The following is a 23890-nucleotide window of genomic DNA, read 5'->3' as shown; positions in this document are numbered from 1 at the left end:
TGGGTAAAAAGACACTAAGGTCCTTTGCTCACACAGATCCAGGAAAACACAGGACCCCTTAAGTCCCAGAAATTGCATCAAAGGTTAGATTACTGCTGATTCACCAGCAATGCATATTCAGTCGAGTGCTTTATTATTTTCTTTGTTTACATTGTGCATAAAAATGCAGTTTAACTTCCTTGTAATTATATCAATTGCAGTGTTTAGTTTATGGAAAAGGAAAAAAACAGGAAGTGTGAGGCACCTTGTATTAGTTTCATAGCAAAAATACATAAAATTTACCATTATGTCATTTTGAATTTCCCTCTCCTAATTCTACTATTTTGTTTTATTGCATATACATGATGTATGCTTCCTAGAAGGTGGACCCCTTCTTTGCTGAATTCCCCCATTTCTATTTATTTATTTTTATTATTTCTTTCACCACCACCATAAGTATACAAGGTGATTTTTTTAATTAATTTGACAATAGATTCAGTGATATAGAATTGATATTAAATTAATGTATGTACAGGTGTACAGTCACATGCAGTCAACTGTGCATCACCATTTTGCTAGCAAATTGTGCTAATGAAATGCATTTTACTAATTCATTGTCACTGAATGTTGCCATCCACTGAAAGCAGAAGTTCTCACAGTTTGGTGGTCTCGAGCTTTGAGGTGTGTGTTAACACAATACTGCAATCTTTGCGGGAGTTGACATCCCAGCAAGGTCAAACTGAGCAACGCTCAGAGAAACTGCAAATAACCAAGACCTATATCTCTGACTTTACGGGCCTCAGCTAACATGTTAAATACTAATGTTCACAACAGTAAAATTAGAAAAAAGCTGAATATGTATAGTGTTTTATTTAGAAGGGTTGCCAGGAGAAAGCCCGTTTTCTTTAAAAACAACATGGCAGGACAGGTGATTTTTGTTCAAATGCAAACTTGCATTTGAACAAACCACAAGACTGCTGTAACAAAGTCAATAACACACAGTGTCGTGATTGGAGAAAACCAAACATAACATATTAACACAAACACCTGATACGAACTGTCAAGCATGGCGGTGGAGGGATGATGAGTGGGGGTTGTTTTGCACTGACAGGACCTGGATGCTTTGCTGTCACTGAGTCCACCACGAACTCTGACAGCTAAAGTTCCATTTACAAGAATTATTACTTTGTTTTCATTTAGATTATTAGTATTGTCATATGTATTGCTTTATTGCAGTTACAATCACAGTATCCTAAACATTACTATTATTTACTCTGTAAAAAGAAGAAGACTAAGATGAAGACTGAAAAATAGAATCACAGTGAGATGTGAAATAAAAAGTGTGTAAAAAAAATAATAAAATGTTAAAAGCAGTAAATTCTATCATTTCATTGTCTATCTTTTTTTAAATAGCACCTTCTTTGTGTTGAACACTTTAATCCGTAAAACCCAGCATGTTTTGGTCCTGTTTCAACTTTAAAATCCTATTCAGTGTTTTAATAATGGAATAGAACAATATGGCTTTATACAGCAGATCCACTGACTTGCCCTTGCAGGATGTGATCAGTTATTATTGACACCTGTGCGGTTCCTGCTCTGCCATGTCCAAACATGTGCGAAAAAGAGATTCTCACAAAGAGAGCTTTTGTTTTTGAAACATGAGTATACTACTCTCTGCAGGACTTTTACCTGAATAAAGGATTTCATTTCGCATTTACTAAGACTGGGAGAGTGTGGTTTAAGAAGCAAACACAAGCACGGATTGTGGGGTCTGCAGGGTGTTGTCTAAGTGTTTCCTTTTGGTGACCAGGTGGATTTTTTGGGGGTGGACGTTTTTATTATATGAGTGCAGCAGGTGCTGAAGGTTGGGGTGGGGGGTGCTTGCGGGCAGTACAGGACCATTTAGACCACTTGGGGGACTCGGGTATCCCAGTCCAGGAGGAGGAGCCTCGGTGGAGTGGAGGAAGTAGCTCCACAGATTGGATAAGTGTGTGTGCGTGTGGAGCGTTTACCTCCATAGTGTGTTTGTCGCAAACCACTGGACTATTGAGCGATAAGCCAAAAGAAAAGAGAAGAAAAGAAGAAAAAATCCTCAGGAAGACACCACCCGCGGACTGTATCTCGAAGAGATGAAGGGTTGCCTTTCTTTTTATTTCCACGGTACAGGTTGAATCAGCCGGCCAGGAAGCAAGCATTATGCATTCAGACTGCAGGCTGCTATGGGCAGAGCGGTAATGGTGGGCAGGGGACCGACAGGGGCCGGGGTTCTCGTCCTGTCGATACTCATCATTCTCACCACGGAGAGCTGTGGAGGGCAGAAAGGTTTGTACCACTCGGCAGTGCAGTGACAACTGGACGAGCTGTGTGTGACCGCGGAAACCCGCGGCCATGCCGATTTAAAGTGTAAACACAGACGTGTCGATGTTTCGTGGGATGTTTAAAGTGTGTTGTCATGGTCAACAAAACTTAAACCTACCTTACATGGCCCTGTGTGTGTGCGCGTGTACGTGGAGTTGAGCACAGCTCGCCACCGCCCGTCGTGATGTTTTTCTTTTTTGGTGTGAGACGGTTGTAGTAAAACCAGGCAAACCGGTTCCTGAAAAACTGATACTGTTGGGAAATAACTGCCGCCTTATAAAACGGGTGCTTACCGAATTAACGTGCTGCATGAAATGTTTTGGCTAACGTTGAAAGCAACAGTATGCTGCTTATGTGCTTTTCCTGGTGCCCCTGTTCTCTTTAAATTGACAGATTTATTTAATGGAGTCTGGTTTTTGAGGTCTCTGTACGAGAGGACCGCACGTTTGGGTGCTTGTGGCCTTGTTGCCTTTTTCAGGTAGCCCAATTTTTACTTTAAAGCTAGCATAACAACCCCGGGTAACAATATATTTTGGTTGGAGAATGCTAACCTGACGCAATATTATAGCTAAATGCAAATATAAGTATATATATTTTAAAGTCAACAGTCCTCAGGTGGCCACAGATTGGGGGTGGGGTAGCAGTGGGGGTAATGCTGTAAACACGTGGACATAGTGTGTCATAACTTGCATTTCACGTTAACTGTACATTCAAATTAATAGATGGGTGTGATGATAGACATTTGCTTTCAGTGTTGTTTCTTGAGCCTGAGAGCTCTCCTTTTATGAAAGTAATCTGCACTCCTGTTAAGCACCATACAGTTGCTCGGTAACTTCTGTGAGTCAGGGTGAGGGAAGCTGCTTTGTTTTTGTCCTGTTCATCTGGATAATGTCCACTGAGAGGCTCTTACGTAACTGCAGGTCCACAGAACATCGAGTTAGCACCATGAAGCGTGACTGCTTAGTGTTATCTCAGAGCCACACACAACATCCACACACTCAGAGGCTTTGCTTTCTCTCTCACACACACGCTCTGTTGAAACACAGCTTTTAATTTTTGAAAAAGTCTCTAAATCATCTCACATGTAATCGTTAACTTTCAGGTTCATGTGTTGTTCTCTGGAGAACAGCCAACATTTTTTTTTTATTGTCTATAAAAACTAAACAAGAAGTAATACTTAGCCCTTCACCGAACACCATTACTGCATTGGATTACATAATTTAACAGGCACTGTTATTAAAAGTATGGCAGCATTAAAAACTTTGTTTTTGTTGTTGACCAAATGCTATAAGTTTTCAAAAAGTAAGAAGTTCAAGTGTCATTACATCTGAATTTCTTGTGTATAGATTTTGCATAAAGTATGGCAGATATGTTAAAGTGAGAAACTGGTCATTCCATAAGTGTTTCACAAGCTAGTGGGCGACTTACAATGAAATCCCTGCTGGACTCAGCAGCACTGGACACTTCTGCATGTGCCGCAAAGGTCATTATAAACAACAGGAATCAGTCGCTCTGGAAAGCAAGCTGCGTTATGTGAGGACACCCTCACTAAATTAGCCCAAACATCTTTTTCTGTATTATGCTCTGCTTAAAAAAAAAAAAGAAAAGGAAAGAAAGATACTAGTTCATATTGGTCAACATACACTCACCAGCCACAACATTTAGCTACACCTTGCTAAGTACTCGATTGGACCCCTGCCTTAATTCTTTATGGCATAGCTAAACCAAGGAAGCATTCCTGAGGGATCTTGGTCCATATTGACATGATTGAGATCTATCAACTGTTCAGCCTGTTTGAGCACAGTCAACTCATTGTCATGTTATGGAGTCCAGTATGAGATGATTTGAGCTTTGCGACATTTTGGTTTATCTTGCTGGAAGAAGCCATCAGGAGATGGCTACACTGTCACTGATGTCAAAGGTAGTACTCAGGTACATGATGCTCGGTTGGTGCTGAGGTGGCAGTGTACAAAAAAAAAACATCCCCCACACCATTACACCACCACCAACAGCCTGAACTGTTGATACAAGGCAGGATGGATCATTTATTTCCTGATGTTTAAGCCAAATTCTGATCCTACCTCTTATCAAGACTCAACAGACCAGGCATTATTTTGTGGGTCTGTGAGTTGTAGCCTCAGTTTCCTGCCCCTAGCTGACAGCTGTGGCACCCAGTGTGGTCTTCTGCTTCTGTAGCCCTGCTACTTCAAGGTTTCATGTATCAGGCATTCAGAGATGCTCTTCTGTGCACCTTGGTTGTAATGAGTGGTTATTTGAATTACTTTTGCCTTCCTGTCAAGTCAAACCTCTGACATCATCTGGGCATTTTTTGCCCACAGAACTGCCACCCACTGGATAATTTTCTCTTTTACGGGTCATTCTTTATATTCCCAAGAAATGGATCTCAGGAAAATCAAAGTACATCAGAAGTTTCTGAAATATTCAATTCAGTCCAGTCCATCTGGCAACAAAAAGAACGTTTAAAGTCCCTAAAATCACGTTTCTTCCTCATTATGATTCTTAGCTTGGTCAACTTTACAATTTCTCTATGTCTAAATGCATTGAGCGGCAGTCATGTGATTGCCTGATGAGATAATGGTGTTATCGATATGTTGAACAGGACAGCTTTCGACATTTTCCAGGGTTCACATGCATTGTCATTGTTAGCCCCTTTTAAAGGCGACGCTTGCCTCGAGTTCTTCACCTTTTTCTCAAAGACACCCTCTGGAGGAAGCTCATTTGCATTGCTTGTATGCAACGTCATTGTTTCTTACCCACTGCTTGTGTCCATAGCACAAGGTAGGAATATAGACAGACAAGCTAATCAACAGTTTTACTGTCACATCTACATTACTACACTACTTTAGTTCTTCCGCTTCACGCTGCAAAACGCCCAAGTGTGAGGTCGAGAGCATCACCTGACGAAGTCAAGAGAGCCATCCTGAGACCAGCAAAGTCGAGCCACTCCCCTACTTGGCTGCTCCTAGAAATTCTCTCCATAAAATTCAGAGAATCACATCAGAACTTTTCTGACCAGTTTATGATGTCATTGTGGTTAGAGCCATCTTTTATATACGGTCTATGGATATAAACATTTTATGTATAACAACTATTTTGTTTACTTTTTCAAAATGCTAATTCAGTTTGAGCAGACTAAAGGTAAAGCCCAGGCCAGATGTGAAGCAATAAGCTGCTAGCTCGTTGCCTGTTTATACTTGTATTGGGGATCATTTTGAACTGCGGGGTAACTCAGCAGGACAGTGCAAGTTGAACTGACTTAAAATAAACCTCAGTTGTCACGTTTTTGCAATTTAATTGCTTAAGGAAACATTAAACCTTACATATCTTTGCTTGTTTTAAGTGAAACTGAGTAAATATATCCTCTATTGCAACAAGATCTTAGTGACCATGAACACAAAATCAACAAAAGCTAGTTTTTGCCCAGTAACCAAGAGATGTGGTGTTACTTTTATACTTTAGATGGTGTAAATCACACCCACTTTTTTCTTGCGTTTCTTGAAACCCAAACTGTTTTTTTTGTTGTTCCACAGGTGATGGCTGTGGCCCCAGTGTACTTGGCCCCGAGAGTGGGACTCTGTCCTCTCTGGGATACCCAAGGACGTATCCGAACAACACTGTGTGCGAGTGGGAGATCAGTGTGCCGCATGACAAGAGGATCCATTTTCTCTTTGCTTTATTGGACATAGAAGACAGCGACTGCCAGGTCAACTACCTCCGCCTGTACAACGGCATCGGTCCAAACAGGAGCGAGATTGGTGAGGGTGACAGGCGGATGTTAAACTGGACTTAATGTTTTGTAGAGGGCAAATCCAAGTTGTTGTTAAAAATAAACATGCAGTAAACAATACAGAGTAAGGGAATCCTGCTTGTTTCAATATAAAGCAGCAGATCAGTCTGTGATAGGTTTTTGTCAGGTTTTGGACTGATCTTTGGAAAGCCCTTCTCTGTGCGTCATGCTAACACTGCCTATTGGGTGTCAGAGTCTAACAATTTTCTGAAATCGACAGTTCAACATTCACACCCACTCTGTCATGATTGGCCGGTGTCCAAAGATGAGAGAGACTGTACCCACAGTTTAATCATTTTTCTCTAGCTTTCCTTTCTTCTGTCACTCTTCTTACAAATAATGAACTACCATACTACTGAAGAGACTGTGTCATTGTTATTAACCCATTATCTTAATTCTGTTGCGTCTTCCTTTTCTTGATGATGTCTGGCTTTTCACTTCAGTGTTGTGTGCGGACGTTTGAAATGCCTGCAAACGCCTCTTCTTTCAGATGAGCTTGGAAAACGCGTCTTATGAGCAGATAATGAACATTATCTGTTTATAGGCACAGGAGAAATGTGGTTATTACATTAAAGGAGTTAAATGTCAGGAAATTGGAGGACATATTGTCTTTCACTGTTATAACCTCGCCATTGTAAGTTATTAGGCAGATTTCGCCCTGATCTCAGCCAAGGGTGGATTATTTTAAGCTATGGGTGTTTTTGGGCAGTTTAATACGCTAAAGTCAGAGTCATTGCATGATGCATAGGGAATATAAAGCCTGCTAAGGTCATGCGTTTGTTTCCAACATTAGTCTTTGCTAATACGAGGTGCTAATACATACTACTAATACAGATGCACAGCAGCGTCTCTGAGCCTTTTTATTATTGAGTTTCTCATATTTTTGCCATCAGACGTCTAACTTTGGTCGATCAGAAGCTATCAGAGCAATAAGAAAACTTTGGCCTATTATCACAAGTGTTATATTTAGTATAAACTGAGCAAAACTCGTTTTCATTGCCAAAGCCATCCACCTAACTTCCAGAATCCAGGTCAAGATTTTTGACTTTCCTATTTTTGAAAAGGTTAGAACACTGTATATCTTATTATAATGATCATAGTGTATGTATGTACAAATACGTACACATGCAGTGATTATAAACATCTATACGTTTAAAAAATGTATTATAAATACCAATTCTTTGGATTTTTGTATATATTTTACTTTCGTCACCCCCGTCTGAATGCGTTGTTACATTTGTGTTGCTATATCAGATTTAAAGTAACAAATGCTTAAAATAATCAGTTGTAACATGTCTTATGTCTTTGTGCTATTTCCAATTAAATATTAGCTTTAAATGATTTACAAAATACTGCACTCTGCTTTCATCTCACACAGCCTCAGCAACAAGTTTATGCCTCCTAGAATATTGGTCAAATTCTAGTGAAATGTGCACATGTTGCGCTCACGGTCAAGGTCACATTTGTCATTTTACGTGCAATAACCTGTGAATTTAGCCGGACGAGCTGCTGCCTGATTGTGAAAATTTTCAATAACCAGATTGACAATGTCCCAAGGTTTTTGGAAACACTGTTGCCTTATATCAATCTAAAATATTGCTATGTATGGATGTAAAGCATTGGAAAGTGTATTATAATACATGATGGTGCACATGAATATCTCAACAAATATATCAGTCTGTGGCTGACGAGTCTGCATCATATTTATGTTATTATTATTATATATTTATATTATAATTTAGGCCATTATGACCATGAAGGAGGTGTTGGGTTGCTCTTTATCAGAAGGTTCTTATAAAGACCTGCATTTAACTTGGTGAATCCTGGAGAAAGAAAATTAGATTGAATTTTCCCAGTCCATCTTACTTAATGAAACTGATGAAATCTTGTTTTTGTGGTTTTGTTTATTGGGGCATTAATTTGTGTAACTGACCAGCCTCTTTGTATCCTATGTATATATGTTCTGCTTAACAGTGAAGTTCTGCGGGTTGGGTCTGAAGGTTGAACATCTGTTCAATTCCACTGGCAACCAGGCCACTGTGCAGTTCATGAGTGGGACCCACCATACTGGACGCGGTTTCTACCTGTCCTACTCCACCGCTGAACACGCAGGTAACTGCAGACTCTCAGCTCACCCACGCCGAAGTCTCGCATCGTCGTCTTATCATCCCAGCCTGCAGTAACAGTCGTGTGGTTCAGAAATCTCAAGTCTGAGCTTGTGTGCACGTCTGCTTCGGCCCCGGGGGTGGGGGAATAAGACTTGATTCAGCGATTGTGAGTTTGGGTTAATCACAGCTATTTCGTTCTGCACCTTCACATTATTTTAACAGCTCTGAAGTAATCTGGGTGTTCTGGAAAAGTCGTGCACGCAGATCAGTAACACATGGGTTTGTCTAAAAGCTGGCAACCTGTTACTGTTGGTGTGTGAGAACTGCAGATCTCCCTCCTGTTGGATCATCCAGTTTTCTCTATGTTTGTCAAAAATCCTGCCGGTGTTAGTGGATGAAAACGTCAGTCGATCAGTCTGGGCAAGAGTGATACACCTAACACCTAATTGGCCAACACTGCAACCTCTAGACGGGACTGTCTAAGTTTTCTGTTTCTAATGGGTAAAGTTGGAACAAGTCTGACTTTCTACGGCTGCCTTAAACATCTTTTTGAGGATTGTGCATGCAGTTTTTCCACTGGGCCAATTCAGATGTGTCCAAACACTTGGAACCAAGAGAATCTTTAATGGGGCTGGGCAGGGAGGGTGACTTGTCATTTTATTTTGCTAATTTAATCATCTGCCTCTTAAAGAATTCCATTTGGTAAATAACAAACTGATGTAATGGAGTTGAAAGCACGCGCGTGCTAATAAATAGATATTTGGCCATTGTGCACATTCTTGCTGCTAGTTTCTGGGAAATAACCCTTCTTCAATGTCCACTGTGCTTAAAAACAATGTCACTCTAAGTCATATTTGAAAAGTAGTGCTTTTGTATTGCCTGGATATTTAATATCATATATGAGTCGCAACAAGTTAGTCAATTAGAGGCTGCAGAACATCCTTTCATCTGATTGCTCGATTTAGATCCTTTGGCTTTTTTCCCCCCAGTTTAAAAAGAAAATGGTTCTAAGTATTTGTGTGTTTGTGCAAAAAGTCCCTTCACACACACCGGCTAATATGTTCTCATACTGACAGTGTTATATGTATGTCGAATGTTTTTATGATCAGGACCAATGTAGATGACATGCATGCCTCATTATCCTATAAGCAAACGATATCCATGGTGATAAAAAGACCACACAAAAAAAGAAAGGTGGGAGTTGAATACAGAACTGTGTGTTCACTTCTGTGGCGACGGCGCTCAAGGCCGCATGAGAGGCTTTTTACGATGTGGTGTTCGCTCACCGCTGAATACGAATTTAAACATGCAGCAAAGATAAGGAGCTGCTCTGCTGTGACTGTCTGGAATTCCAGCTGCAGTATGTGCAGGGTGATCGTGCTAGTGGGCATCGTTTCAGATGGCTGTTTTTCTTACATAAATGCGAGAACAGCGAGGGGTGGCATGAGCAGATGCTAACCACTGAATGTGCACAATTTTGGGTTTAGTCAGATTGAAAATTAGCAGCATACCATGACTGGGAAAAAAAGTAAATCTGTTTTCTTACTGGATGTGTTCCCACTGGGCTGTGATGGTTAAAGCTGAGTGTAGTTAATGAAAGTAGCAGGGAGGGGGTGAAGGAAAATCCAGACTTTTTGGGAAGTGGAAAAGGGGCAAAGCCACAGTGAAGCCACAATGGCACTGAGGGGTAAAAGGAAGTGAGAGTAATTGAAAAAATATTCATGGCTTGTGGTTTTATTGTAAGACTTGCATCCTGTGACAAAGTCCTAATTGAGCTCAACTGTGATATATTACACAGTAGTGAGGTTGCAGGATTAGATGAATTGTAACGGACACGAGAAACAGCCGGTGGCAGCTCGATCCAAGTCACTCGTGTTAGAATTCTGCACAGGGACAATGGGGACAAAGCTGTACGTTAGCTTAATTACCAAGGATTTAAAATTAGATTTATTTCCTTAGTAAGCATCTCCCTTGTTTCTGAAGACGTGCCTCGTCATGTGGATGCTTTGGAGATAAATGGATAATTGGAGCCACAAGAAGAAAGCCGCAGCAGTGACGTGTGTGCGATGCAGTAATATTTTTGTCTTGGCGGTTATCTCAGCTCGACTGAATCACACTGCAAGGCAAACAAGGCCATCAGTGCGCCCAGCCACTTTTTCCACAAAGGCGCTGATGTGCGTGATGTCGTCTTGTAACTGATGCATGCAGATGAGCGTGGGTGGATAGTTTGCACAGCTAAGTAACTGAGTAACCATGGTGATTGGGGGTGTTTGTCATTTTTTTGACTCATTGGTTGGTCTGCCAGATAAAGGGTTTTATTTTTCTCTTTGTAATGTGGTGAAGACTCCCACACACTGACCATCTCCACGAGGTTTATTTACACTTCTTAGTAGCCCACATCATCCTGTTGGACTTCACGTCCACACCCAACTCACATACCCCTCCAATAACACACATCCTTCACTGGATGACTTTAACGTGTTCGACCTGGATGTGAAAAACAACCAAAATTTCTCCAAAATGAACTGATTCCAGCTACTTAATGCAATTACTTTGCTGTGTTTATTTGTCTGCTGTGATCCAGTGAGAGTGAACTGAACATCTGCTCGCTTGAACAACACAAAATAAATAAAAAAACATTTCAACCTGAGTGCTCTGGATGGTTGCTTTTAGCCATTCTAGCAGCGGTGCACTCTGTTGAATGGTCCATCTCACCACTTTGCTCCACAGCTGTTTAATGTTTAATGTACCCACCCTCGTGGCACTCTGAGGAATCCCAGTGGGGCTTATGATTCGCTCACTGTCACCGTGAGGCCAAATTTAGTCAGAACGTTGGATTTGTTGAAATGTATGTTCAACATTAATCAGCGATTACGATGATGATTAGCTGGATATGGTAAACGGTTCAAAAGGTAAAGAAACTGAAAGGGTGGATTTAAGAAGAAAAAAAAAAAGTGGGTGATACTTTATCAAGAACATGCAGAGAAACCAGTTCTGACGCTGTTTGTTTGCCCTTGCAGATCTAATCACCTGCGTGGACAAGGGAATGAACTTCACCGAGGCAGAGTACAGGTAAACAGAGTTTGCTTTTTGTGCATGTCGGCGCACTGATTATACTGGTGGATATGAATTGTGCACGTGCCGCTCTCTTTTTAGGAAGTACTGTCCGGCAGGCTGCTTGACATCTACAGAGGAGATTTCTGGAACTATACCCAATGGTTACAGAGAGGTGGGTACACGCCCCGTCTATGCACAGACATACACGTGCATCGCTTTTATTTATGTTTTCTTAGCTACAAGTTATCTTTGTGAAGGAGGCGAAAGGAGCGGTGGCTCAAACGTGTCTTGGATTGATGACCTCACAGCACCCCCGCTGCGTGTGAGGTCACGGGCACTAAGTCTCTGGTTGATGACCTCATGTTTAGAGCTTGAGGATGTCTCATAAGGAGCGAAGGGAGGAAGGGAGCGAGAGAGGGAGTGGTGCTGCTGGCTGATGGGAGGATAGGGAGGAGCGTGGGGTTGTGCTTCAGGGAACGAGGCGCCCCACAGGAACAGAGGAGGGGCAGGGTCAGCGGGTGAAAGGGAGGTGAGATAATAGTTTGGCCGAAAATAATAACCTTGTAATCCAGTCCAGCTGCAGGGGTGTGTGTGTGTGTGTGTGTGTGTGTGTGTGTGTGTGTGTGTGTGTGTGTGTGTGTGTGTGTGTGTGTGTGTGTTTTTGGAGAGCAAAAAGCCTGAAGAGTGAATCAGTGTGATTAGAAGTTGGAGAAACCCTTTGTGTATGTGCATGCCTGAGCCGCTTTTGCTTGTGTGCATGTGATTCATTCATGATTGTGTCTTTGGGAGTGTGGAATATGATGTTGAGTGTGTATGCGTCTCTCACAAGGATCAGTTTCTACACCCAGATCATAATCCTGCAGCTGACTTTAGTTTTTTTTTTTTATTATTTTTACTTCACAGATTTGTTTGGTGATCCATGTTCTACTATTTATTTATTTATTTATTAAAATTTCCATCTCCCACTTATAACACGTGCTAGTCTTGTGTGTTAGCGTGGTTTTCTCTGCTGGAGGCAGGGCACTGTGGTTTGGAGCATTACTTTGTGTTTGTGTTAGGGGTTTTGGCTGGCTCTCTTAAGGATGCGGTATGTGTTTTTGGGGAAGTTTAAGAGTCACATGGAAAGTGTTGATTGCTTGTGGCAGCCTCTAACTGCTATGTGTGTTTGTGAATACATGCGTGGGCTTGTCACTATCCCCCCCCCCCCTCCCCCACAATGCCAGCGTGGGTCTTTCCCGTAAGACGATTTTCCCCCTCGCACCACCAGCTGCTCATCGGAAGGAGCTCGTGGCCAGAGCGGGATCAGGTTTTGTCAGTTTCTCAGTGATGTGGCACCAGGTTTTGACAGGAATGCAGCTGGGAGGGAATCATTACCTTCATTGCCACTTATTATCCTCTGTGCACAGAAGTGACATCATCCTGACTCATCAGCCTTTATCTCCCTCGGTTTGAAGGTTAAGCGATTATGCTGCAAAGCGGTACTGCCTGTTTCCACTCAGCAGCTTGAAAATGGAGCAAATTTGTAATGGCACCACATGTGTGCCACATAGGAACGCCACTACTACTCAGATTGTCTTTCCTTTCCCAAAACTTCATGATTCCAAAAAGTTTAACTCTTCAAAGTCTGTTTGTGAGGTAGTAAAGATATGGTTTTCAATTTTTTATTTTTTTTTTAGCAAAGAAACATAAAATGAAGTGTTTTTCTATTAATGAATCAACTTGTGGGTCCTCTGTTGGGGGGGTGGGTGTAGAATCCATCCATCCATCCATCCTCTGCCTATCATGGGAGGCTGGAGGCCTATTTCTAGTCTGTTTCTACTCTATATTCAGACTTTATGCTGAAAATCTTTGCAAACTAATATGACCAGTCGTACATTAACAACATCAATGACAATGGCCCAACAGACTACAAGTCACAAGACTACAACATGCGGTCAACATTCATGCAGACTGGAACGACTGGTAGAAAACAGAAACATCAACACTGGATGTTTCTCTTGTGACCTGCGAGGTCTGATAAGGTGAAAGAAGTGGACTTTTTAGGTGATTTGAAGTGGTTATAGTAGAAAACAAAGTCTCTCTGAGATGACGCTGTTTAACTTTCATTCAAATTTCAACCTCTTTAAATGTTCTTCTTAAGTGATTTAGAAATTGCAAGAATTTATTTATTTATTTATTTATTTATTTATTTATTTATTTTTAATCTCGTGAAAAGTGCATTTCAGATGTTAGTTGTATCTTTTATTTTGGTGAATCAGGTCTGATTCACTTACTCTTTAGTTAATCTGATCTGGTTTGTAACAACAAAAGGACATAATGATAAGAATATATCAGTTTAATCCTTAATTCCTTTTGTTCCACAGTCCTCCCCTCTGTGTGTGGCAGCAATCCATGCAGGTGTGGTGTCCAATGCAGCAGGAGGGAATATCAGTGTGGTCAACAGCAAAGGCATCTCTCACTATGAGGGCACACTGGCTAACAATGTCACTTCCACTGTGTAAGAGATTCACCACAGTACACACATGCTCTTCTTCTCTGTTTGCTCCTCTTATTAAACCAAATGTACTTGGTCTCTGTCCTAGAGAAGGTTAAATATATATGCAAATATAAATGATTCTGACAGTTTGGTAAATCATAATATTTGCTGGATCTTCTTTCTTACTCCTTAGAGGAACTCGGTCAGATAGCCTGTTCACCTTCACGACCAACGGTGAGTCATCCAGGGTCTTTGCTGTATTGCTTTTCCTATTAAGGACATGATTTTCAGATTCTGTTCACTTGCTGTCGATGACATGTTTTTGTGAGAAATACAAGATACAATTTAAAATTGATTTGTAAATAAGTTGCTTAAATGATTTATAGGTTGCTTAAGAAACATCCTCAGTTTATCAAACGGGGGAAAAACAAGGGAAAGAGACACTTGTTTAAAGAATTATGATGAATTTCACTTCCTTACTGTCATTATTTTGGTAGGGGTGTTTTTAGGTGCTTGTATGGCATTATTTTGTCAGGGGGCTTTTTAAAATGTGATTGTCTGTAAAGAAAATATCAATGTCCGAGCTGGAAAATTCTACAGGGCTCCAAATCTAATATCAGAGACTGGACATCCAAATATTTTGGGGGACTTTCCCCTGGAATTTCTGTTGCTACAGGCGTTATCAACTAGGATGTAAATCTTGAAGATTACCTTTTAATGTAATGCAACCCAAGCTTTATTTCATTTCTTAAAGATTTTCTGTTCTTATTACTGAAGCTAAGGGTCTGTTTGTGCTTTCAGGCTGCTATGGAACGCTGGGTTTGGCATCTGGGGGCGTTGCCGATACTCAGCTCAGTGCTTCGTCTGTGTTGGACTGGAGCACTCGTGTGTGGGCACCGTCAGGGGCACGGCTCAAAAAGGAGGGACTGCCATGGGCCCCTTCTCAGAGTGACCAGCAGCAGTGGCTGCAGGTAGATCTCAAGAAGGAGAAGCGGATCACAGGTAAACAAAATTCTAATAACAAAGTTATGTTCATTCAATAAACACAACACATACACATACATTACAGCCACTGTCTCTAATTTAGGTTATAGGCTTAGCTGTAAAATCTCACCAGGCTTCAGTGGATGATTGGCTGGTGATTCTCTGACGTTGTTTTGTGACACCTTCCTTTACACAAACGTTGACGTCATCCTCAGGATAAACTGTGACCACATACTTAATCTGTACCTTTACAAAACAAGGTCACTTTCAGGCGAGCTGATAAAGTTTGCAAACCTTTATGAGCAGTGGCTTCAGTGTTTAAGGAAGTTTGGCAGCTTTTGAGTTGCATATCTGTAAATTTCTCTTTTCTTATATGCCATGCATTGTTGCTTTGTAATATTATCACAAATCAGTTAGATCAGTTTATTTCAAACATTTAACAGACTAAAGTACAGTTGACATATACGGACATTCAACAAAATAAAACACCAACTATTTTAATCAACTGTATATAAGTAACTTAGATTTAATGTTTGAGTAGAAAGAAGTATTAACATATACGATCCTTCCCCCTCCTGTCTAGTGAATGATCACAATAATATCTTACTTTCAAATCACATACCCGTGAGCCATATACCCATACGGGTGCATTTATACCTATCCATTGATAATATACATGTAAAGTGAACGTATTAATGTATTCATATACACATATTAGGGCTGTGCGATATGACCAAAATCTCATATCCCGATATAAGACATCTATCGTCCTGATAACAATATAAATCACAAAAATTAAACTTTTTCTGTAAATTCTGTGAATCTCGGGCAGCTCGACTTGCGTGAAGTGTTTCCAGCTGGGCGTCGTGTACCTGGAGTCGAGTGTTTAAACCGATGCATGAAACTATACATTTTTAGACATGTTGTAAAGGCCGCCGTTTTCTTTGTGAGTAGTTATTACACGGCGTGCTGCGGGGAAAAGCCTGTTCTAACATTTGAGTCTAAGGTTTATTTTTTAGCACCTGGCGGCTCTTTTTTACTTCTCATCCGTAAACACTCTGCATCTTTCATGTGATTCAGTTTATTTTGAAAAGTCTCAACAGGATCTTGAGCTTTATTGTGAAAGGTTTATGTGGAAAATAAACAAGCGGACACGCGATGGTTTTACCGTTGTTGTTGCTAACGACAACTCATAAAAACAGGCGCTTGTCTGTAGTGTGGTTATATTAAATATAAGAGAAAGAGAGAAATTTAAGAAATTAATATAGCCACTACAGTGACCATCAAAACCATGAAAAAATATTGCCGTAAACAGTTTATTTTGCGACACCACGAAAAACAAACGATAGCAAATGATACGATAGATGTTTTTATATCGTCATCCGATATATATCGAACAGCCCTAACACATATGTACTTACACTCACATGCATATGTACATATACACCTTTGAATGCCTATATGGACATTGAGATACCACTCAGAGCTTCCTCATCAGTATTTTAGGAAAATGTTTGAACATTTCTGTGTATATGTAGTGTGCATGCCATGGGCACAGTTATAGCCCCTTCCAGACATTTGTGTTATGAGTCATTATTGTTGTTCTCAATTCAGAAGGCAGTTGCTTACTTCTGAGCCTCTATAAAAGGGGCGGGGCAGTTGCACCACTGGCAGGCCACAAGTGTTTGGTTGATGCTAAAAAAAATAAAAAAAAATAAAAAATATATATATCAAAAATAGAATTCAAACTGGTCGTAGCAAACGGCTGCCCTTCCCTGAGCCTAAATCTGCCGTTGGGTTCTTCCTGTAAAAAGGGAGTTTTTCCTCCCCACTGTTGCAAAGCGCTAACGCAAAGGGGATCGTCTGGTTGTTGGGCTTTCTCTTTATTATTGTACGGTTTTTACCTTACAATATAAAGTGCCTTGAGGAAGTGTTGTGGTGATTTGGCACTATATACATAGAATAAAATAAAATAAACCTTTTGCAAATTAATGAAATAAACAATTTTACAATATCTATGACTTTTTACTACTTATGTTATAATATAATTTCTATATAGTGAGGTGAGGTACGCCATCTCATTTACAACAGAGGCAAAGACTTGATCATAGCTGAGATGATGATTGCATAAAAACAGATCTAAGAGATACCAGAGCTCAAGCTTCACAACAAATGCATTCCATGTAAACCATTTACTGTATGTGGCGCTTGAGAATGCCTGATGCAAGACTGCGGTTTCCATAGAACTCAGTATCTCTTCTCATCTCTGATAAAAACGGCAGACGGTAAATACAGGATGTAGTAAATGGGGAGTGATTCTGGACACAGCCGCAGTCCTGAGCTTTCAGTCGAGTCAGCTGTACGTCATCTTCCTGTTTCCTCTCTCTGTGCATGCATCCAGGAATCATCACCACTGGTTCTACCCTCAGCGAGGAAAAGTGCTACGTTTCAGCATACCGGGTCCTGTACAGTAACGATGGCAAGCAGTGGTCCGGCTACAAAGAATCAAATTCTGTACAAAACAAGGTAATCAATAAACCCTGTTCGCTCAACAGTTACAAAAACAAAAAGAGTGCAAAGCAAAATGACGTAACCCCCCCTTCTTCCAATTGGTGCAGATGGACCAAAATATCACTTTAGAAGTCTGCAGAGACACTAATATGGATTGTTACCAGAGCAGCTACTATTGACTAAGAGATGTTTATGGCAGGAAATTGGAGCAGTCAGTGGTTTGAGTTAAGTGCTGTGGTAGACAAGTCTGGACACTTGGGCATTAATAATGGATGGATATGGATTTAGTGGCAGAGTTCTTGGGCTGAAACTGCTGTCTATCAGTTCCTTTCTACTGGGATTCTCAGTCTCATATTGTGTGGAGGAAAGTAATTATTAGCTTGCCAAGTTGGAAAGTAATCAGCTTATAGTGCATTTGTCCTCAAACTGAATTGTTCCTGCAGCTGTTACTACAGTTGGGTTCAAACCTCTGACACAAATAAGAGAGCTTGTTATTATTTTGTTAGATTTTTCAAGGCAACAACAACTACGGAGACGAGGTGAGGAATAACTTCATTCCACCAATCGTGGCCCGGTTTGTGAGGATCAATCCCATCTCGTGGTACAAGAGAATTGCACTCAAGTTGGAGCTGCTTGGCTGCCAAGTTCCTTCAGGTAAATGGAGTGTTTACTGGCAGATCAGCAAAGTGAGCTGATCAACACAGATGTATGTATTGTGCAAAAGTTTCGAGACACCACTCATTTCTTTATATTTTGCTTCGTTTGCTAAGTTTTTCTTGTACCTGATTATTATTCAACTACTTAATACTGGCCTATGAATCATTTAAGCAAAAAAAAAAAAACCCCAACAAAAAACCCCAAAAAAACGACACCAAACTCGGATGAACTATAATTTTCTCCTCATATAACAGACAAACTAACCAAAGAGCCAATTTTCAATTTAGATTTAAATTTTAAATCTTTGTTACTAGTTACTAGATGGTTTCAGTGGAAGAGTGGTTGGCACGAAACCTTAAGTCTTAAGGAAGGGAGACATGGAGAAAAGAGATGCCAAATTACAGAATAAGAAAACTAAAAATTCAGGGGGAGGGGAGGTCAAACAGCAGTGAGCATTTTACAGCTACATGTAAAACATGGTGGAGGTGCTTTCATGGTTTGGGGCTATATTTCAGCCAGTGGTGTTGTCAAAGTTGGTGCAGTACCATCTGGAAAGCAGTAAAAACATATCTGAATAGGAAAAACCCCCACAATGGAACACCCCTAAGTCATGGATTGGCCTCCCAGGGCTTGGATCTCATTACTGAAGAAGTGTTAAATCATCTTGATGGAACAGAACAAAAGGCAGCCAACATCCAAAGAAGAGGTTTGAATGTCTTTTAAGATGGACAACTATTCCTGAAGGCTGCTTAAATAGATTATACAAATGCTGCCTAGCAGAGTTCAGGCTGTGTTGAAGAATAAAGGTGGTCATACCAAATGTTGACTTTCAAGCCTGTTAGAATTGTACAAACTGTGTATTTCCATTGAATATTTCCACATTTCATTAACTTGCTAGAACAAAATGTTTCCATTTTCCCAGCAACAAATAAAGAACTGCAGGGTGGCTTGAGACATTAGCACCGTACTGGAAGTACATTTGTATTCATTTATTTGCAGAAAGGCGCACAACAGATTTGAGGCCAAGGATGTCCCCTCCCCGTCGTACTCCTAGCGGCACAAAACATCCACCTCACCTTGGCCAAACAACACCTACCCCGAACATAAGAAACACCACCATGCCTCCCCACACTGGTAAAGGTGCGTGCAGTTTTTGACAACAGCACTTAAAAAACTAGTATTTTATATTATAATAACTTTGTGCATTTTCCCCCCCTTTTAGATGTGACTCTGGCAGCAGTCCTGGTTCCCGTGTTGGTCATGGTCGTGACTCTCATCCTGATTGTGTGTTGTGCTTGCCACTGGAAGAACAGGTATTCATCTTCTTCTTTCTTCGTGGTTTGTTTTGTTTGTTTGTTTTTTTGCCCTTTTGACTTTACTCGTCTCTGACAGGAAAAAGACTTCTGAGGGAACGTATGATCTTCCTCACTTGGATAGCACAGGTACATCATCGCCGTGCAGGACAGCTCAGTTTGCCTGGATGTGTTTTGTGGACTTACTGTTGCACCTCTGTGCATCTGTAGCAGACTGGTGGAAAAGCATGAAGCAGCTACTGCCCTCCAAGATGGTGGAGACGGAGGATTCGGTGCGATACAGCAGCAGTGAAGTCAGCCGGCTAACGGGGAGGGGTGTCGTACCAGGGCTACATGCTGAACCTGCAGGTAAATGCTCTCGCCTGCAGGAGCTGCTGAAGTAACCAGGCGTTCTTTGTACAGGGTACTGTGTTGATCTGTTTGCATATTAGCTTACACTTGAAAGATGCCTCCAGTATGTTAACATAAATCATTCAGTGGTTCAGTAGAATCAGTGCTAATTTTGTCGAATTAGGTTTGTATTTATTGACATGCAGTGTTGGAAAAATGCATCTGCAGCCATCCTGATTTCTTTTTTTAAATATTGTTTTTATGCATATTTGTTACATTTATACATTTCAGATCATGAAACTAATTTTAATCTTAGACAAAGAAAACCAGACTAAACACACAGTGCGGATTTTAAATGATGATTTCTTTTATTGAGGGGGAAAAAGTGATTCAGGCCTACCTGGCCCTGCACGAAAATGTAATTGCCCCCTAAACCTAATAACAGGTTGTGCCACCCTTGGCAGCAAAAACTGTAACCAAATGTTTGCAGTAACATAACGACTAATCTTTGACATCACTGCAGAGGAATTTAGGACGGCTCTTCTTTGCAGAATTGTTTTAATTTAGACACATTGGAAGCTTTTCCCAGCATGAACAGCTTGTTTCAGCTTCTCATTGTCCTGCTGCGTAACCCAGGTGTGCTTGAGCTTCAAGGACTTCCGGAAAAAAACTGAATTCAGGATTCCACCAATGACTGCAGTTAAGTTATCCTGAAGCAGCAAAGCAGCCCTAGTCCATGACACTACCACCACCATGTTTGACTCTTGGTTTGATGTTGTTCTGGGGTCTTTTGGGACCTGGATGAGTTGTCAATGTGCGAAGTTTTGTTGAAATTTCTCCTATTGTGGATTGTGTGGTTCACTGGAACCTTAGAAATGCTTTTGTAGCCCTTTTCTACTTTAGCTCCAGACTGATAGGTGTCAGTGACTTTGTTTCACAGCTGTTTCTTTAGCTTGTAGCATGATGTGTTGCTTTTTGAGATCTCTTAGCCTGCTTCAGGTTTGACAGGTACAACAGGTTCTGTTTGAGTGATTTCTTGATTCAACAAGTCTTAATCAGGTCTGGTTGTGGAGAGTGACATTTACCACAGGTTTCCAAAAAATGTCATTAATCACAGTTAAGTGGGGGAAATAGTATTTTCCCCCCTTAATAAATGATATAATTTAAAAACTCAAAATTTTGTGCTTACTTGTGTTAAAATTGGTTTGATCTGAACCAATTAAGTGTGACAAATATGCAAAAAAATAACAAATTGGGAAGGGGGCAAATATTTATTCACAACACTGTAAAATGTGTTTCTATCTAGTGTTTTCTTTTTCACACAAATACAGAATCAAAGACTTTCACTTCCTGTCTGTAGCACTTAGCTCTGAGTGCACACATTCAATATCTGAGTGGTATTTATCTGATGTCCTCTAAATAAATCACCCTTCTTAACATGTCTAAACTATTTTTATCAGTTAACTGTTGGTTTTGTTCTTTCTGTAGAGTATTTGGCTAAAACAAAAAAAAAAGGATTGAATAACATACTTTTATATATACCAGTTTTTCCCACTTCAGGGCAGAGTTAAGTTTTGGGAGAGATTAGATATCCAATTAGTTTTCCACTAATTGGAGGGTTAGCGGTTTGATTCCCCACATCCTGGATTGCTGCTATAAACCTGTGTGCAGCTGCAGATTGCTTCTATAAAATTAGAAAGTTAAAGGCTTTTGTAACATAGAAATTCAACTGTTAATCGGTTTCCTTAGTTGCTTAGCATTCTAGAGAATTTGGGAGCAATTTCAAGAGGTAACCTGGTATCTGTAAGATGCCCTTGATTTTTAATATTTCTTTACTGTACACTTTCCTTTCAGAATATGCCCAACCACTCGTAAGTGGCGTAACAACATTAGGAGCAAGGTCAACCTTTAAACCAGATGATGGGCCTTCCCCAAGATACTCTGATCCAGACCTGTATGACGCCCCCATCTCTTCAGGTTTATGCCACGCCTACGCCGAACCCCTGCCATCTTCAGGATCTGAATACGCTACGCCCATTGTGGTTGACATGGGTTTGAAGCAGCCCTCAACTTTGTGTAATTTCATGGGCGCCAGGCCCGGCTCACTGCATCCATGGACAGACAGTGGCCAGTCAGGGAGCACTGCATACGATAGACCCAAAACCTCCACTGAACTTGCCACACCCACTGAGGATCTGACTTATCAGGTACCTCAAAAAAGCACTCAAAAGCCAACAGGACAGGGCTGAAAAGCTTGAATGCACATGGCCTTAATCTGCCCCTCACTACCAACGCGACCCAGAGGATAAAGATGGGGTTGAGAGCCGTTGAGCTTTGTGCTTGAGTCTTGAATGAACACTACCTTCGCTTTAGATTCATCCGGAGATGTCTGTTTCCTAATTGTTTCTGCATGGCCACAAACAGCTTGTGTAGTGCCATTAGAGTCCTATCACTGAAATCACAAAGATGAATGTGCTCGTGCCAGGCGTGAGTCGGAAATGGATGAACGGAAAGAGTGGAGGGTGAAAAGAAGAAAGCTGACTACTATTTGATAAAGACTTTGTCCCTGTTTTGTGATTTTTATTTTTTTTTTCTCTTTTTAAAGGTCTTGCATCCTGTGAAACTGTGATTTCCATTCTGCCGCTGTCTGTTACACACTAAACTAGATCCAACTGAAATGTACCCGATGATTTACATCCATCGAATCTGAGGGTTTTCGTACTGAATTAATTGCATGTTGAGGAGTTTCTCGTTTGCAGCGAGACTCTTGCTTTCCACGGTACGTCGTTGTCTTATTTTGTTTTAAAAGCATGACTTGAAATTGTGTATAGTTCTAGTAATTCCATTACTGCAATCCTGTTTAAAAACTCAAATGATTTATGAATATTTATTTTTTATTTCACATCCTGCTGATAAGGAGAGACTCTTTAATAGTAAGCATCCCGCCACTCAGTAACGCGCTGTTGTCGACACCTGACTGACAGTAAATTTTGTTTTATAGATGTATAAAAGAAAAGGTCAGGAGAATCAATCCAGTGAACGTCCAAAAATCCTTTGAAAATACTCTTTTTGTAGTATTGGGAGACCAAATGTTGCCTTTTCTGTGTTTATGCAATGTTGAGTCACAACAGAGCCGACTTTCACAATCATGCCAACATCCCAAGTTTAGCCAAATAAACATTTGCGCAGTCTTAAAACTGATTTTATTTTTTTTCTACATTGTTGGATGAAAGAAAAGGTACAAGTAAAAAGCGGTAGATGAGCAAACATGTTACAGCTGTGATAACTTTATAGTTTGTGTGTTTCTTAGATTGTGTTTTGTGGATCGTGGTGATTGTCTGGTGATGAAATTGGGTGTTGTGACTTGTTCCATTATTCGTATCTCTGTGCATCAGTGTCTGTACGTGCGTAAAGCTGTCGTCATATTTTGGCCTTGTGGGGTTTTTGGACAATTTACAGCGTGGCTTATAGTAGGACGTCGTTTGTAGCACCGATAGACCTGCGTTCCTCTCCTTCGCCTGTGCTACTCATGTGGAGGTGGAGGAGAAATGCAGAACAAGCTGCTTCATATCTTTTACAAGAACAGCAACCTGATCCTAAAGGTGTTGTTCCAACAGCTGTGCCACTGTCACGCTTTGATCGTGCTCAGTAACCAGTTTTCCAGAGCTCCAGGTGCTCCCTGGTCACAGAAGGGTTGAGTTTGTGGCTCTCACTGATTGTATATAGAAATAAAGAGTTTTTAAAAGAAAATGTTGTAGTACTTGGTATTTTTCAAGAAGATTTACTAATTATTTGTCTGTTTCTGTTTAATGTTTGGTGAAAGAGGTTCTGGGTTGAATCCAGCCTGGCGGCCTTTCTGTGTGGAGTTGGATGTTCTCGTTGTCTGTGTGGGTTCTCTGGGTTCTTCTGCAGGTATTCTAACTTCCTCCCACAGTGCAAAGACATGCATGGGTTTAGGTTAATTGGTGACTCTGAATTGACAATAGGTGTTAATGCAAGTGTTGGAGGGTTAACAGTCTTTGTCCAACAGGTTAGTGGCCTGTCCTGGGTGTACTCTCCCTCTTGCCCTATGACAGCTTGGATTGCCTCCATCCCATCTATGACCCCGAGCTGGATAAGTGGAAGAGAATGGATGGATGTTTTTCCTTTATTTATTTATTTATTTTTTTGTGAAAGATTTTTAACTTGACAACCCCACACCATAAAAGATGCCTCCCCCTTTATTCTGAACTGTGAGCTATCACCTTGCTAAATACTGCCACGTGTTATGTTCATGTTCTCTCCCCATCCCAGAAAGAGTAACATGGGT

General features: G+C 40.8%; 1 protein-coding gene across 3 annotated transcripts; it reads left to right on the top strand.

The window, feature by feature from the left end:
• The first annotated feature begins 1915 nt into the window (after positions 1 to 1915).
• Positions 1916 to 23331, top strand: dcbld2 (discoidin, CUB and LCCL domain containing 2). Of its 3 annotated transcripts, none has more exons than XM_084954595.1 (15): positions 1917 to 2301; positions 5889 to 6113; positions 8120 to 8257; positions 11274 to 11325; positions 11410 to 11482; positions 13674 to 13807; positions 13980 to 14020; positions 14588 to 14788; positions 17172 to 17296; positions 17788 to 17935; positions 18938 to 19078; positions 19161 to 19251; positions 19331 to 19380; positions 19465 to 19599; positions 21436 to 23331. In XM_084954595.1, the coding sequence occupies exons 1-15, from the start codon at positions 2199 to 2201 to the stop codon at positions 21828 to 21830; spliced, it is 2052 nt and encodes a 683-aa protein (XP_084810721.1). In that variant the 5' UTR covers positions 1917 to 2198; the 3' UTR covers positions 21831 to 23331. The 3 variants fall into 3 exon arrangements, with proteins under 3 accessions (XP_084810719.1, XP_084810721.1, XP_084810720.1); XM_084954594.1 differs by having other exon boundaries at positions 1918 to 2301; positions 19462 to 19599; XM_084954593.1 differs by having other exon boundaries at positions 1916 to 2301; positions 19331 to 19599.
• Positions 23332 to 23890: the final 559 nt, after the last annotated feature.

Source organism: Perissodus microlepis, chromosome 16 (assembly GCF_051167445.1).
Source record: "Perissodus microlepis isolate ML-2025 ecotype Zambia chromosome 16, ASM5116744v1, whole genome shotgun sequence".
Classification (NCBI taxonomy): Eukaryota; Metazoa; Chordata; class Actinopteri; order Cichliformes; family Cichlidae; genus Perissodus; species Perissodus microlepis.
This window is presented reverse-complemented; position numbering and strand designations above follow the sequence as displayed.